Here is a 13,576-nt window from a genome sequence, read left to right on the forward strand (position 1 = left end):
TCTCTGCGTTTAGATGGCCGAATGCACTTCAGTGGGCACCAGTATGATACCTGTAAATATTATTCACAACTTGTCCCAACATTTTGAGAAGGGGTTGCCATTTTTTTAATATTCAAAAATCAATATTATTTCCAAAAATATGGATTTTTCCTGAAATTTCAAAATGCCGGCCCACGGTCAAAAAAGGCGCGAAAATTTTCAAACTTTGGTCAATCACCTAACTTCACTCGTGGAATCGATAGGCACATAGTGCTTCATTCCAGCAACTACTTTTGCAAAAGTGGAATACCCTACTTCATATGTGTGAACGTTTTGTTCCTCATGGATAGTCATATGTGTAAAGTTTTGCTTCGATCTGTTTGGCCGTATCGAGCAGATTTTTGAAGGTTAAAAAAAAATATGGCTGCTGAAGCACATGATTGATGAGCAATTATTTTTTTTTTTTGTGGACCAATTTATCTGAGATGACCATAAAATTTATCATCCTGAGCAGATGTAGTGTTTTATGTATGTGATCATGACGTCATAACGAAGTCACCTGTGACATTAATAAAAAAATATATATATATATATATAATCAGCCTTATCCCCCCATCAGGAGTACTTGCCATCTGCCAAGTTTCAATTTTTTCCTTGGAGTGGTTTTGGGATGGAGGTTTTATTACTTACGAAATCTAAAGATTTCGTAAGTATATTGATCAGTTCCGTTTGTTTGTGTTACTTACGAAATCTAAAGATTTCGTAAGTATATTGATGACTTCCGTTTCTGTTTGTTACTTACGAAATCTAAAGATTTCGAAAGTATATTGATGACTTCCCTTTGTTTGTTTGTTACTTACGAAATCGAAAGATTTCGTAAGTATATTGATGACTTCCGTTTGTTTGTTTGTTTGTTTGTTTGTTTGTTTGTTTGTAGGCACGATAACTCGAGAACGGAAGAAGCTACCAATGTCAAATTACACCACATGATTCAGGAGGGTGATGGCGAGTGCTGATTAGATTTTGGTCAAAATCGGTCAAAGGTCAAGGTCACAGTGAGGTCAAACATAATTCCGTAAATTCATGTGGAGAAATGGAGTATTTTTGCTTCGCTCGACGTTATGAGTTCGTTTTAACTTCGATTTTAATTTTGTCTTCGGTTTTTGCGATCGCTTAGGACGCTTAAAACTCGGTTGTCGAAATTCTGGTAAAAATCGGATGTTTTGGAGACGTTTTAAGATTTTATAAAAAAAATATTTCACTCGACGCGTCACGGGTCGTCACGTGGTGCAGCGCGCTCGAGCAAACGCGTCGTTGAGTTACGTTAAGGTGTAATTGCGTGGAGAAATGGAGATTTTTGCTTCGGTCGACGTTACGATTTTTGATGGTTTGGTACAGAATCATCGTAGAAACTTCTGGTTTGCGTTGCTACCTTCTCTGGAGACAGCTTTTATTCGGCAAGGTCAGAGGTCAAGTTGACGATTTTGTAAGTACCAGTCTATGACTGCTTGTTACTTATGAAATCTAAAGATTTTGTAAGTATATTGATGACTTCCGTTTCTGTTTGTTTGTTTGTTTGTAGGTACGATAACTCGAGAACGGTAGGAGCTCCCAATATCAAATTGCACCACGTGATTCAGGAGGGTGATGGCTAGTGCTGATTAGATTTTGGTCAAAGGTCAAGGTCACAGTGAGGTCAAACATTCGATTTTTGATGGTTTGGTGCAGAATCATCGTAGAAACTTCTGGTTTGCGTCGCTACCTTCTCGAGAGACAGCTTTTATTAGACAAGGTCAGAGGTCAAGTTGACGATTTCGTAAGTACCAGTCTATGACTGCTTGTTTGTTTGTTTGTTTGTTTGTTTGTAGGCACGATAACTCGAGAACGGAAGAAGCGACCAATGTCAAATTACACCACGTGATTCAGGAGGGTGATGACTAGTGCTGATTAGATTTTGGTCAAAATCGGTCAAAGGTCAAGGTCACAGTGAGGTCAAACATCCAAAACATTCAATTTTTGATGGTTTGGTACAGAATCATCATAGAAACTTCAGGTTTGCGTCGCCACCTTCTCTGGAGACAGCTTTTATTAGATAAGGTCCGAGGTCAAGTTGACAATTTCGTAAGTACCAGTCTATGACTGCTTGTTTGTTTGTCGGCACGATAACTCGAGAACGGTTGGAGCTACCAATGTCAAATTACACCACGTGATTCAGGAGCGTGATGGCTCGTGCTGATTAGATTTTGGTCAAAATCGGTCAAAGGTCCAGGTCACAGTGAGGTCAAATATTCGATTTTTGATGGTTTCGTACAGATAACTCGAGAACGGAAGAAGATACCAATGTCAAATTACACCACGTGATTCAGGAGGGTGATGGCGAGTGCTGATTAGATTTTTCGTCAAAATCGGTCAAAGGTCAAGGTCACAGTGAGGTGAAACATTCGATTTTTGATGGTTTGGTGCAGAATCATCATAGAAACTTCTGGTTTGCGTCGCTACCTTCTCGAGAGACAGCTTTTATTAGACAAGGTGAGAGGTCAAGTTGACGATTTCGTAAGTACCAGTCTATGACTGCTTGTTTGTTTGTTTGTTTGTTTGTAGGCACGATAACTCGAGAACGGAAGAAGCGACCAATGTCAAATTACACCACGTGATTCAGGAGGGTGATGACTAGTGCTGATTAGATTTTGGTCAAAATCGGTCAAAGGTCAAGGTCACAGTGAGGTGAAACATTCGATTTTTGATGGTTTGGTGCAGAATCATCGTAGAAACTTCTGGTTTGCGTCGCTACCTTATCTCGAGACAGCTTTTATTAGACAAGGTCAGAGGTCAAGTTGACGATTTCGTAAGTACCAGTCTATCACTGCTTGTTTATTTATTTATTTTTCTCCACTTTTTTCCATCATGGCTGCCATACCACATTACCTATGGCATCATAATTATCATTAAAACATTCTACATGAGTAGTCGGTTCTTATGAAGCCGGGTGTTAGATTAGTGGTTCGGGTGGCGGCTTGGGATCCTAGGGTCCTGAGTTCAAGGCCCCGTTGGCTGCTGAATTAATACACCAGGACCAGGAGGTTGACTTAGCCTGTCATCCTTCTGAGGTTGGCAAAATGAGCACCAGTGTACTGGTAAGGGGGACACTGCATCAGTGGCATAGCCACGTCCCAACCAATGATGCAACCAGCAGCCACAGGCTGCTGTGTGTATGTGTGTGCGTGTGCGTGTGCGTGTGAGTGTGAGTGTGAGATAGAGATAGAGATAGAGATAGAGATAGAGATAGAGATAGAGATAGAGATAGAGATAGAGATAGAGATAGAGATAGAGATAGAGATAGAGATAGAGATAGAGATAGAGATAGAGATAGAGATAGAGATAGAGATAGAGATAGAGATAGAGATAGAGATAGAGATAGAGATAGAGATAGAGATAGAGATAGAGATAGAGATAGAGATAGAGATAGAGATAGAGATAGAGATAGAGATAGATTTGGATTTGGATTTTGTATGCTTTTAATATACAAGTATCAAAACACACCAGAAAAAGCACACTCCATAAAAACAAATCCAAACAATTTTACAGCAAAAATAAATTCAACAAAAGCAACGGTGTCATGTCATGGTGTGTTCATGTCAAACACACCATAGAATAATACATATATGCAAAAAAGTAAGTAAGTGGCTTACACTTTTACAAACAGATTCCTCACGAAAAGAAACTCAAAACCTCATCAGTACACCACTGATCACCCACAATATCCAGGCTCGAAAGATAAGCCTGCTCTATTTTTACTCGTGCCGAAACCATACCTTTAAAGCACAAAAGCACATTTGCTTTTTCCCCCTTCAATTTTGCTTTCCTGGTTTTATAAATTTCCAGTTTAGCAATGCCCAACAGAAAAGACAAAAACGAGAGGACTCGTTTACTTTTATAATTCCCCCAATTCCATAGATAAAGACTGGAAAGGAAAAAAACAAAATTAAATTTATAGAAAAGCTGTTGAAGGAAGAGAAAGAGGGGTACCAATGTCTTACATTCAATAAAAACGTGGGCAACATTTTCAATCAAATCACAAAAAGGACAAGAAATTGGAACAGAAGAATTAAACTTATGGAGCAATGTCTGTGTGACCAGGGCTTGATGCACGAGTCTCCAATTCAGGTCTCCAGTTCACCCAAGAGTTGGAGAACTACACATTTTGTTCCACACTGGAGTTTAAAAAGCTCCAGCAGGTAAGGTCTCATTCCACCGATTTTTCAACAGTTTTGTAAAACCAGGTATACATGCTTCCAGACATATGTTGTGGATAGCCGTTTTCCCCATGACATGAAACACACCAATTTCCTCTAAGTTTGAGGAGAACACACCTTGTTTTTTTGAGGCAATTTGAAGTTCAGGGAAATGGAGACGCGAGTCTACCACTTCATCCACCCCAGTCCACCCGATGTTTAGTCCATGAAAGGTTTGAATTTCTGCTTTCAAGACATTTTCCACAATACGAGCAGAACGAACACCAGTTTTTAATGAAAATGAGCTTACAGGTAGCCAGGCATTCAAGGATGGCTACAACAGGTCTCACACTCTTTATTCCAACACTGGTGAAACAATGCATAAACGACCTGGAGGTTGAAATTCTAGAGAACAAAGGATTCCGAACTAATGGCTCATGGACAAACTGTTGGGCATCGTATGATACCTCTAAACGTTGCACTCCGAGGACTTGCCAAGCATTCAAAAGGCTCTGATGAAAACTGGGGACCTGAGACATGTCAACGTGTTGCAGGTCGATGAGGAAAAGTTCACGGTCATATTTCAGCCCTTCCACTTTCTGCAAACAGGCGTTTGTGAGAGGTCACCAAGGAACACACTAACTGTACAGTCGGCGCTTGATCGTGGAAATCCGGAATGCCATTATCCGACTTGGGATATGCATCACATTTTGACCACCCGCATTTCGTGGTCTGCAGACCACGTCTGGGCCCAGCCAATGGTGGCCACCCCAGAAAAAATCAGTCAGAACCCTCTGAATGCCTGTAACCAAGTATCTCAGAGGTTCAAGTGGGATAACTCTAAGCCAAATAAATGGAACCACCAGGTTGTTTATGATTGATACCCGTGTCTTAAGCGAGAGAAGTTGGTTCAATCTTCTCCACCTTGCCAGTTTCAATTTAATTTTTTCCAGGAAGTTCTCCCAATTTTTTTGTTCATACGCTTCAATTCCTGGAAACAAGCCTAAATATTTAAACCCCTCACTACTCCACTGTATTCCTCCTGGTAAAACAGGCAGGGACGAGGAAGGCGATCTGGGGCCCACCCAGAAAGCTACACTTGTTTTCCAATTTACCCTCGCAGTAGAAGCAAGCTCAAACTGGGTAAGGCAACGAGAGACCTCAGAAAACATCTTTTTGATTTGCAATAGCAACACAAATATCATCAGCATAAGCTGATACAACGACTTTGGAGTTTTGTGAAAGAGAGACTCCTAACACAGAGTTCCGAAGTAAAACTAATAAAGGTTCAACGGATAGATTGTAGAGCATGCCTGATAGCGCACAGCCCTGACAGATGCCTCGCTGAAAGGGGAAAGGGTAACAAAGACTATTATTAACCATCAGCAGGCAAGATGCATTTTTGTACAACAACTTAACATAAGCAATAAATTTTTCCCCAAACCCTGTTCTTAATACATCAAACAAAAAAGAATGGTTAACACTGTCAAAAGGTTTTTCTTGATCTAAAAGAAATAAACCAAAACCAGGAGATGTAGTTCAATTGAGACTGATCAAGTCTCTCACTAAAAAAATATTGTCGTATATGGAACGTTCTGGAACACAATATGATTGATCAGTGCCAATCAAGAAGGAGATGACTTCCTTTAGACGGGTTGCAAGTGCTTTTGACAATATTTTATAGTCCGTGTTGAGGAGTGATACAGGCCGCAAATTTGCGGTCTCATGTAGATTTCCTTTCTTCGGAAGGAGACACAAAACTGCCCTCTGGCAGCTCAATGGCAATTCACCTTGTTCAACACTCTCCTGAAAGACCTCAAGAAGAGTAGGACCTACAATGTCCCAGAAAGCCTTATAAAATTCAGCCGGAAGGCCGTCTAGTCCAGGGGCTTACCCATCCTTGCTATCCTTGAGCGCAGCAGTAAGTTCTCCAAGAGAAATGCCAGGCTCAAGCAATTGTTGTTGGTCTTCAGACAGAGAAGGGAGTTGTTCAAGCATCGCATTCCTGTTCTCCTTATTCACAGCTCTTTTTGCGAAGAGTTTAGAAAAATAGTCTTGTAGTTCATGCTTGATAACACTCTGGGAGGTCAACAAATCACCACCAGAAGAGCGCAAAGCATGGATTTGTTGAGAGGTCTTGACCATTTTTTTCCAAATTGAAGAACCCTTTGTTTGGTGTGTCAAGTTGTATTTTTTCGTTCCACAGTCGGACGAATACACCGGCCGCCCGCTCTTTCACCATTTCAGCCAGAAGGGTCCTTTTCTCCGACAACTGCTGGACATTCATGCTAGACAATCCAGCTTTCTGCTCACAGATAAGTATATCGTTTTTTAAATCAGATATCACACCAAAAGCATTGTATGTGCTGTAAGAGCAGTATTGTTGGCAAAAATATTTGATTTGGGACTTTGTGCAATCCCACCATTGTCTTAAGTTCAAATATGAACCCTTTTGTGACTCGCATTTTTCCCAAACCATTTTAAAAGCTTCTATGAAATGTGCACTTTGTAAAAGTTTCAAATTAAAAGTCCAATACGCACTTCCACAGACATGATGAGGAAAGCCACACACCATAACAATCATGTGATGATCGGAAAAAACCAGACGGCCTTATATAAGAGTTCTTAACAATGTTTACCATTTCATGATTAACATAAAATCTGTCGAGGCGAGCCATTGTCAAAACATTTCTTGATGCACAAACCCATGTATACTGATGGATATTACAGTTTTGTACCCAACACACATCCACCAGTTTAAACTTTTTGACTAGCTGTGCCAGAGGCCTTGCACTGGGTGGATGAGGCTCACAAGTGTTGCGATCAAGTTGTGGGTTGAGGGTGCAGTTGTAGTCACCCCCCAGACACAACAACATGGTTAAGTCAATGGTGCTTACAAACTCTGCCAACTTGTACAGAAAGGCACCTCTTTCAGAGTTAGCACAAGGACAGTAAACATTTGTCATGCAAATCTTTAGGTGACTACTGACAAATTGCACAGACAGTAAGTAACCTTTGCAAATTTCCTTACAAGTTATCTCCGAAGGCCGGAGTCGAGGATGCAACACTATTGCCACACCAGCCTTGGCCTCAACAAGCGCACTCGAGAAAAAAGACAACCTTTAAAGATTTTACACCACTCATCCTCAGTAGACTGATTTGCATGCGTCTCCTGTAGCATTAACACATCATTTTTTTTCATTTTGGAAGAGCTGAAATACCTGGAGGCGACGCACACAACTGCGGCCCCCATTGATGCTCAGGGATGCTACTTTTATCTCCATTCAGTTAGTTATTCTTGAAGCTCTTTACCAGCCCGAGAAACACATTTCCTTAACCTTTGGAACTGAGGCTCTGACATGTTAACCTGAGAAGGATCACGAATCGTACTCCTTGCAGTTTTAATGAAATCGTGTAAATTCAGGAAGTAATATTTGATTTTTATGTATCTTTTCCTGAATGTATCATCCAGGAATTTAATCACATTTTCTTGAGACACTAAGGTTGTGTCGTTTCCCCCTTCATCCTCTTGAGAGCTTAAAGCACTAAAATGTGGGGTAGAAGAGGTTTCATCTGAACCAAGTGCTTCATCGATGGCATCTCCTATTACTTGTGGAACACTTACTTTTGGCTCAACAGAAAGTTCTGCTCTGTTTACGGACCCCTCCGAATTTGCCTTGTCCATGTCCTTCCCCTCTACAACCCTTACAGCATCATCTGTGAGAGAGGGGTTGACATTTAACTCACAGGGATTTTCCCCTTTATCTATTCCTCCATCACTGTCAGACATAGCTGTTAACTCGTCTGAACAAGTTTGGCGAACGGGACAAACACTTAAAACATCCTGAGATACCTCACTGTTCTCTGTGCGCCGCTCGGAGTCGGCCAGTGGAACAAGTGAAGTTTCCACATCCGCACACGACTCCGGTACCACCAAGGGGTTTCCAACGTGGGACGTCCCTTGGAGATCCACCGAGCCTGACACGATCTGGACCTTATTCTGCTCCTCAGCATCAAAGGCATCAACATTTGACCGTTTTTGGCCTTTGTTCCTGGTATCCGTAATAGATACCTCCATATCGTCCACACTGTCCTGTACAGTGGATGGTAAAGGAGAGGAAGCAACCACTTTCACTTCCTCGTTTGGTGGGAGTGGATTAATTAAGTCACGATTACACACCCTCTCTCCAACGCCGGTCGGGGTGGACGAGTCCAATTCGTCGAACACCTCAGCCGGTGGGGGGTGGGGTTCGGCTCCTAATTCACCTTCTCCCCCATTAGTTTGTGGTGAGGAAGAATCGTTCCTCACCGCACCTTCACTTTCTTGCGGTGTAACCGCATTGGGACAAACACTATTCCCATGCCCGTAAGCTCCACACCAAAAACACGTCATAACCTCTGAGGAGGCAAACATTTTATATTCAACCCCGTCGATTTTTACACTGAGTGCAACATTCAGTGTTTTTCCATTTTCAGGTAGTATCATATAAACCACTCTTTTAAAGGACATGACGTGGTTAAATTTATCGCTAACATGACGCATCAGCACCATTGAGATCCTCGACACAACCTTACCAAACTTGTTTATCTGGTTACACAAGTCCTGGTTCCTTATAAATGGTGGAATATTATTAATGTTAACTTTAACTGTTGGGGCCTGTAAAGCGAACACAGAGAGGTAAGTGTTCGGTTCGATGAACAGGACATGCTCAACCACCGTGACGGCCATGTGTTCCTCCGACACAAACATGACAAACTTCTTATTCATGCGAGAAGCAGCACAAATATTATGTAAACCAACGATGTTACCGATGGCGGAAAGCACATCGTTAAGTTCCACCTCACTGGGAGGGAAACAAAAAACAGCGTGTTTACGAGTTAGTGACTCGAACATCTCGACACGGAAACGTTCACCCACCATTCTAACTCAAGAAAACAAGTTAGTAAACTTTATCGAGAGAAATAAGGAGTTTTCACAAACACCAAAAAATCAACGATTAAAGTTGAGAATTAACAAAGACCAAGGTCGCAGTGAACGAGAAAAAAACCTCCCCCGGCGGCCATGACAGGCCTTAGGCCTACGATTTTCTCTACACGAGACCGTGGGCTCTCTCTCTCTCTCTCTCTCTCTGTCTCTCTCTGTCTCTCTCTGTCTCTCTCTGTCTCTCTCTGTCTCTCTCTGTCTCTCTCTCTCTCTCTCTCTCTCTCTCTCTCTCTCTCTCTCTCTCTCTCTCTCTCTCTCTCTCTCTCTCTCTCTCTCTCTCTCTCTCTCTCTCTCTCTCTCTCTCTCTCTCTCTCTCTCTCTCTCTCTCTCTCTCTCTCTCTCTCTCTCTCTCTCTCTCTCTCTCTCTCTCTCTCTCTCTCTCTCTCTCTCTCTCTCTGAAAAATAACACGGGGAAAAGTCAACAAGTAGAAAACGAACATGTGGGAAATGAAAAATGGGGAAAGTGTAAACACCAAAAAGCACAGCAGAGGAGAGGTACTCACGACACGAAGGAAGGAGCGACCATGACAGTACACACAACGTACAAACAGCCAGCAGGGGGTGAGAGAGAGAGGAGAAAGAGAAAGAGAAAGAGAAAGAGAAAGAGAAAGAGAAAGAGAAAGAGAAAGAGAAAGAGAAAGAGAAAGAGATTTTTTTATGAAGGAAAGGTTTTTCATGATTTTTTACGTTCCACTGAGGTGACTGTTTTAAGCATAAAAACACAAATTAGAGGGAACCTATTTTGTGATGTTTATCTTTGCACATCTGATGGTCAGGCATGCTCAGCTAAATTGCTGGTGGACACAGGTTCAATCATTTCCAATACTTCCAGAGTCTATCTACCTGGAGCATTTCAAGAATGGACTTCTTACAGAACCAAAATTACACTTGGTCAGCCTTAACCGCCTCGAGGGAAGAGGGTCCCCACGCCCACAGAGTCTTTTTTCCAGTGCCGGATTTACAATGGACCGTGGTGCAATTGTTGCAGCTGAACCAGGGCCCACAAAAAGGGGACCCCACAATAAATGAAAAAAAAAATTACATATACAAGAATATAAATAATAATAAAATATTACTAAAATATTTCATTTCGAAAAATAAAATTTCATTTTACGGTTTAGTATTGTTTTATTTTGGAATATATATATATATATATATATATATATATATATATATATATATATATACATATACAGTATATATATATATATATATATATATATATATATATATATATATATATATATATATATATATCTTCTTTCGGCTGCTCCCGTTAGGGGTCGCCACAGCGGATCATCCATCATGATCCGCATAATGATTTGGCACATGTTTTACACCGGAAGATAATTTTTTTGCTGTCTCGCAAGAAGTGAAAACGCTTGAAGAAGCGGGTATCATCGAGAGAATTGACTCTTCCGAATGGGTTTCACCTGTAGTCATTACGCATAAGAGAACAGGAGGTATACGACTGTGTGTGGATCCTCGTGAACCCAATAACGTGATCGTATCGACAGTCATCCACTCCCACATATTGAGGAAGTATTGGCAGAACTTTGTGGAGTGAGAATGTTCTCTACTCTTGACCTTGAGAGTGAATATAAAACCATCAAGTGCTCTTGCATGAGGAAAGCAGAGACTTTACGGCTTTCATAACACACATTATGGTCTTGCCACTGCTCCCAGTGAATTCCAGCGAATGATGTCACAGATCTTAGCTGGCCAGGAAGATCTAACGTGTCCGTGTCCAGTGTTACCGAGGTGACATAATTACAGCGCGGCGACATCGCGCTGTTATATCATTGGCTATTCTGTCCTGTCTTCTGTCACACTTATTGTTGGGTGTGATGTGGGCGGAGATTGTGGGTGGATTGTGGGCGGAGATTGCCGGGTGGATTGTGGGCGGAGATTGTGGGTGGATTGTGGGCGGAGATTGCCGGGTGGATTGTGGGCGGAGATTGCCGGGTGGATTGTGGGCGGAGATTGCCGGGTGGATTGTGGGCGGAGATTGCGGGTGGATTGTGGGCGGAGATTGCCGGGTGGATTGTGGGCGGGGTTAATGCAGAAGAGCGACGTTTTTTGTGCTGAATCGTTTTCTGTGTGACGCCGGAAGTTGATTTTCTGAGCAGGAAGTGATAATCTTCCTCTTCCGTTTGTTGTTGACGCGCAGCGTTGTAACTCTCCTTCATTTTTTTTTTTTTGCACGTACGTTTTTTTTATAGCGCGGTGATATCGTGCTGTTATATAATTGGCTATTCTATCCTCTGTGTCTTCTGTCACACTTATGGCCGCGTACGTCCTTTTGATCTGAGGGCTATAAATAGAAATTTGTCCAACGTCACAACTCTTCCCATCATGCATGCTAATTCACCGTGTCCACATTTAAATTTTATAACTGAAAAATTGTTTCATCATTCTTAACCTCGACTTTTACTGCCCCCAGCCACGCGATATCGAAGTATTTGCTTCTTGTTGTATATGCTTCGTCTCCTGAGAAACATGAGGAACGTCTTCAAGCTCTTTTGAATCGTATTGATCAAGCAGGTTTAAAATTTCATTCTGACAAATTTCATTTCAGGGAGGCTGAACTTTCTTTTCTGGGTCACGTGATCTCAAAAAAGGTCATGAGCCCAAACACCGAACATGTGGTGGCAGTAACACAAGCACCACCCCACGTGGTGGTATTGGGAGTTACATGAATCTATCTATAATTCCAGCAATCTCTGTGTGTGTGTCTGTCTGTTTGTCTGTCTGCGACCGCCGTTTCTCGACGACCGCGGTCCGATCTCATTGAAACTTGCCAGGAATATTGCCGGGGACCTGCGGATGTGCCTTTTCGAGGTTTGATATTGATCGGACGAGCGGTTCCCAAGTTATGGCCACTTATCTGTCGACCAATGACAGGACACGGTGCTATGATGCCATGAGTGACGTCACAATTAATGTTTATTGATGTATTTATTATTATTATTTTTTGCATGATTGACCGTCCGATCTGATTGAAACTTGCCAGGAATATTGCTGGGGACCCGCGGATGTGCCTTTTCAAGGTTTGATATTAATCGGACGAGCGGTTTCCAAGTTACGGCCATTTATCTGTCGACCAATGTCTGCGAGAGAGGGGACGGGATAGGGGGGATGAGAGTGGGGGAAAGAGAGAGGGGCGAGGGAGGAGGGGTGAGAGAGGAGGGGTGAGACTAGGGGGGAGAGAGGGGGGCAAAAGAGGGGGAGAGAGAGGGGTGGGAGTGGGGGCGAGAGAGAGGGGCGAGGGAGAAGGGCGAGAGAGGGGCGAGAGAGGAGGGGGAGAGAGGAGGGGGGAGAGAGGAGGGGCGAGACTAGGAGTGAGACAGGGGGAGAGAGGAGGAGGAATAGAGGAGGGGTGAGACTAGGGGTGAGAGAGGGGCGAGAGAGGGGGAAAGAGAGGGGGGCAAGAGAGGGGAGGGAGAGAGGGGGAAAGAGGGGGTGAGAGAGAGGGAGCGTCACAATTCAAGAGAGGGGGAGAGAGGAGGGGGCGAGAGACGGGGGATGAGAGTGTGAGCGAGAGAGGAGGGGGGAGAGAGGAGGGGCGAGACTAGGGGGGAGCGAGGGGGGGACGAGAGAGAGGGGCGTCACAATTCTTCTTCATTTGATATGACGTCACAATTGACGCTGGAGACCTGAATATGTTTCCCAGATGTTTCCCAAGTTATGATACGGTTGGTCCAATCTAATTGAAATAATGCCCCAATCCAGTCATTGTTTACGCACGTACGGGACCGCCCCTACGGGCCCGTACTAGTCTATCTATAATTCCAGCAATCTCTGTGTATGTCTGTCTGTCTGTCTGTCTGTCTGTCTGCAACTGCCGGTTCTCGACGACCGCCGGTCCGATCTCATTGAAACTTGCCAGGAATATTGCCGGGGACCCGCAGATGTGCCTTTTCAAGGTTTGATATCGATCGGACGAGCGATTCCAAAGTTACGGCCTTTTATCTGTCGACCAATGACAAGACACGGTGCTATGACATCACGGATGACGTCACAATTAATGTTTATTTATTTATTTTGCACGATCGACGGTCCGATCTGATTGAAACTTGCCAGGAATATTGTCGGGGCCCCGCGGATCTGCTTTTCAACGTTTGATATTAATCGGACGAGCGGTTCCCAAGTTACGGCCATTTATCTGTCGACCAATGACCGGACACGGTGCTATGACATCACGAATGACATCACAATTAATGTTTATTTATTTATTTATTTATTATTATTATTTCTTTTGCACGATTGAAACTTGCCAGGAATATTGCTGGGGACCCGCGGATGTGCCTTTTCGAGGTGTGAGAGAGAGAGAGAGAGAGAGAGAGAGAGAGAGAGAGAGAGAGAGAGAGAGAGAGAGAGA

At 43.0% G+C, this 13,576-nt stretch overlaps 1 protein-coding gene across 2 annotated transcripts in view; it reads right to left on the minus strand.

Moving 5' to 3' along the window:
• Positions 1–3,552: 3,552 nt before the first annotated feature.
• The window catches only part of SCNN1A (sodium channel epithelial 1 subunit alpha), an 86,254-nt gene continuing 76,230 nt past the window's right edge, over positions 3,553–13,576 (minus strand). The window contains exon 14 of one of the 2 annotated variants that reach the window (XM_085878281.1): positions 3,553–4,810. In XM_085878281.1, the coding sequence (XP_085734407.1) occupies positions 4,406–4,810 (405 nt within the window). In that variant the 3' untranslated portion in view covers positions 3,553–4,405. The other variant, XM_085878282.1, reaches the window with a different exon arrangement.

Source organism: Eptatretus burgeri, chromosome 4 (genome assembly GCF_056783735.1).
Source record: "Eptatretus burgeri isolate ZD-2024b chromosome 4, Ebu_testis_v1, whole genome shotgun sequence".
Classification (NCBI taxonomy): Eukaryota; Metazoa; Chordata; class Myxini; order Myxiniformes; family Myxinidae; genus Eptatretus; species Eptatretus burgeri.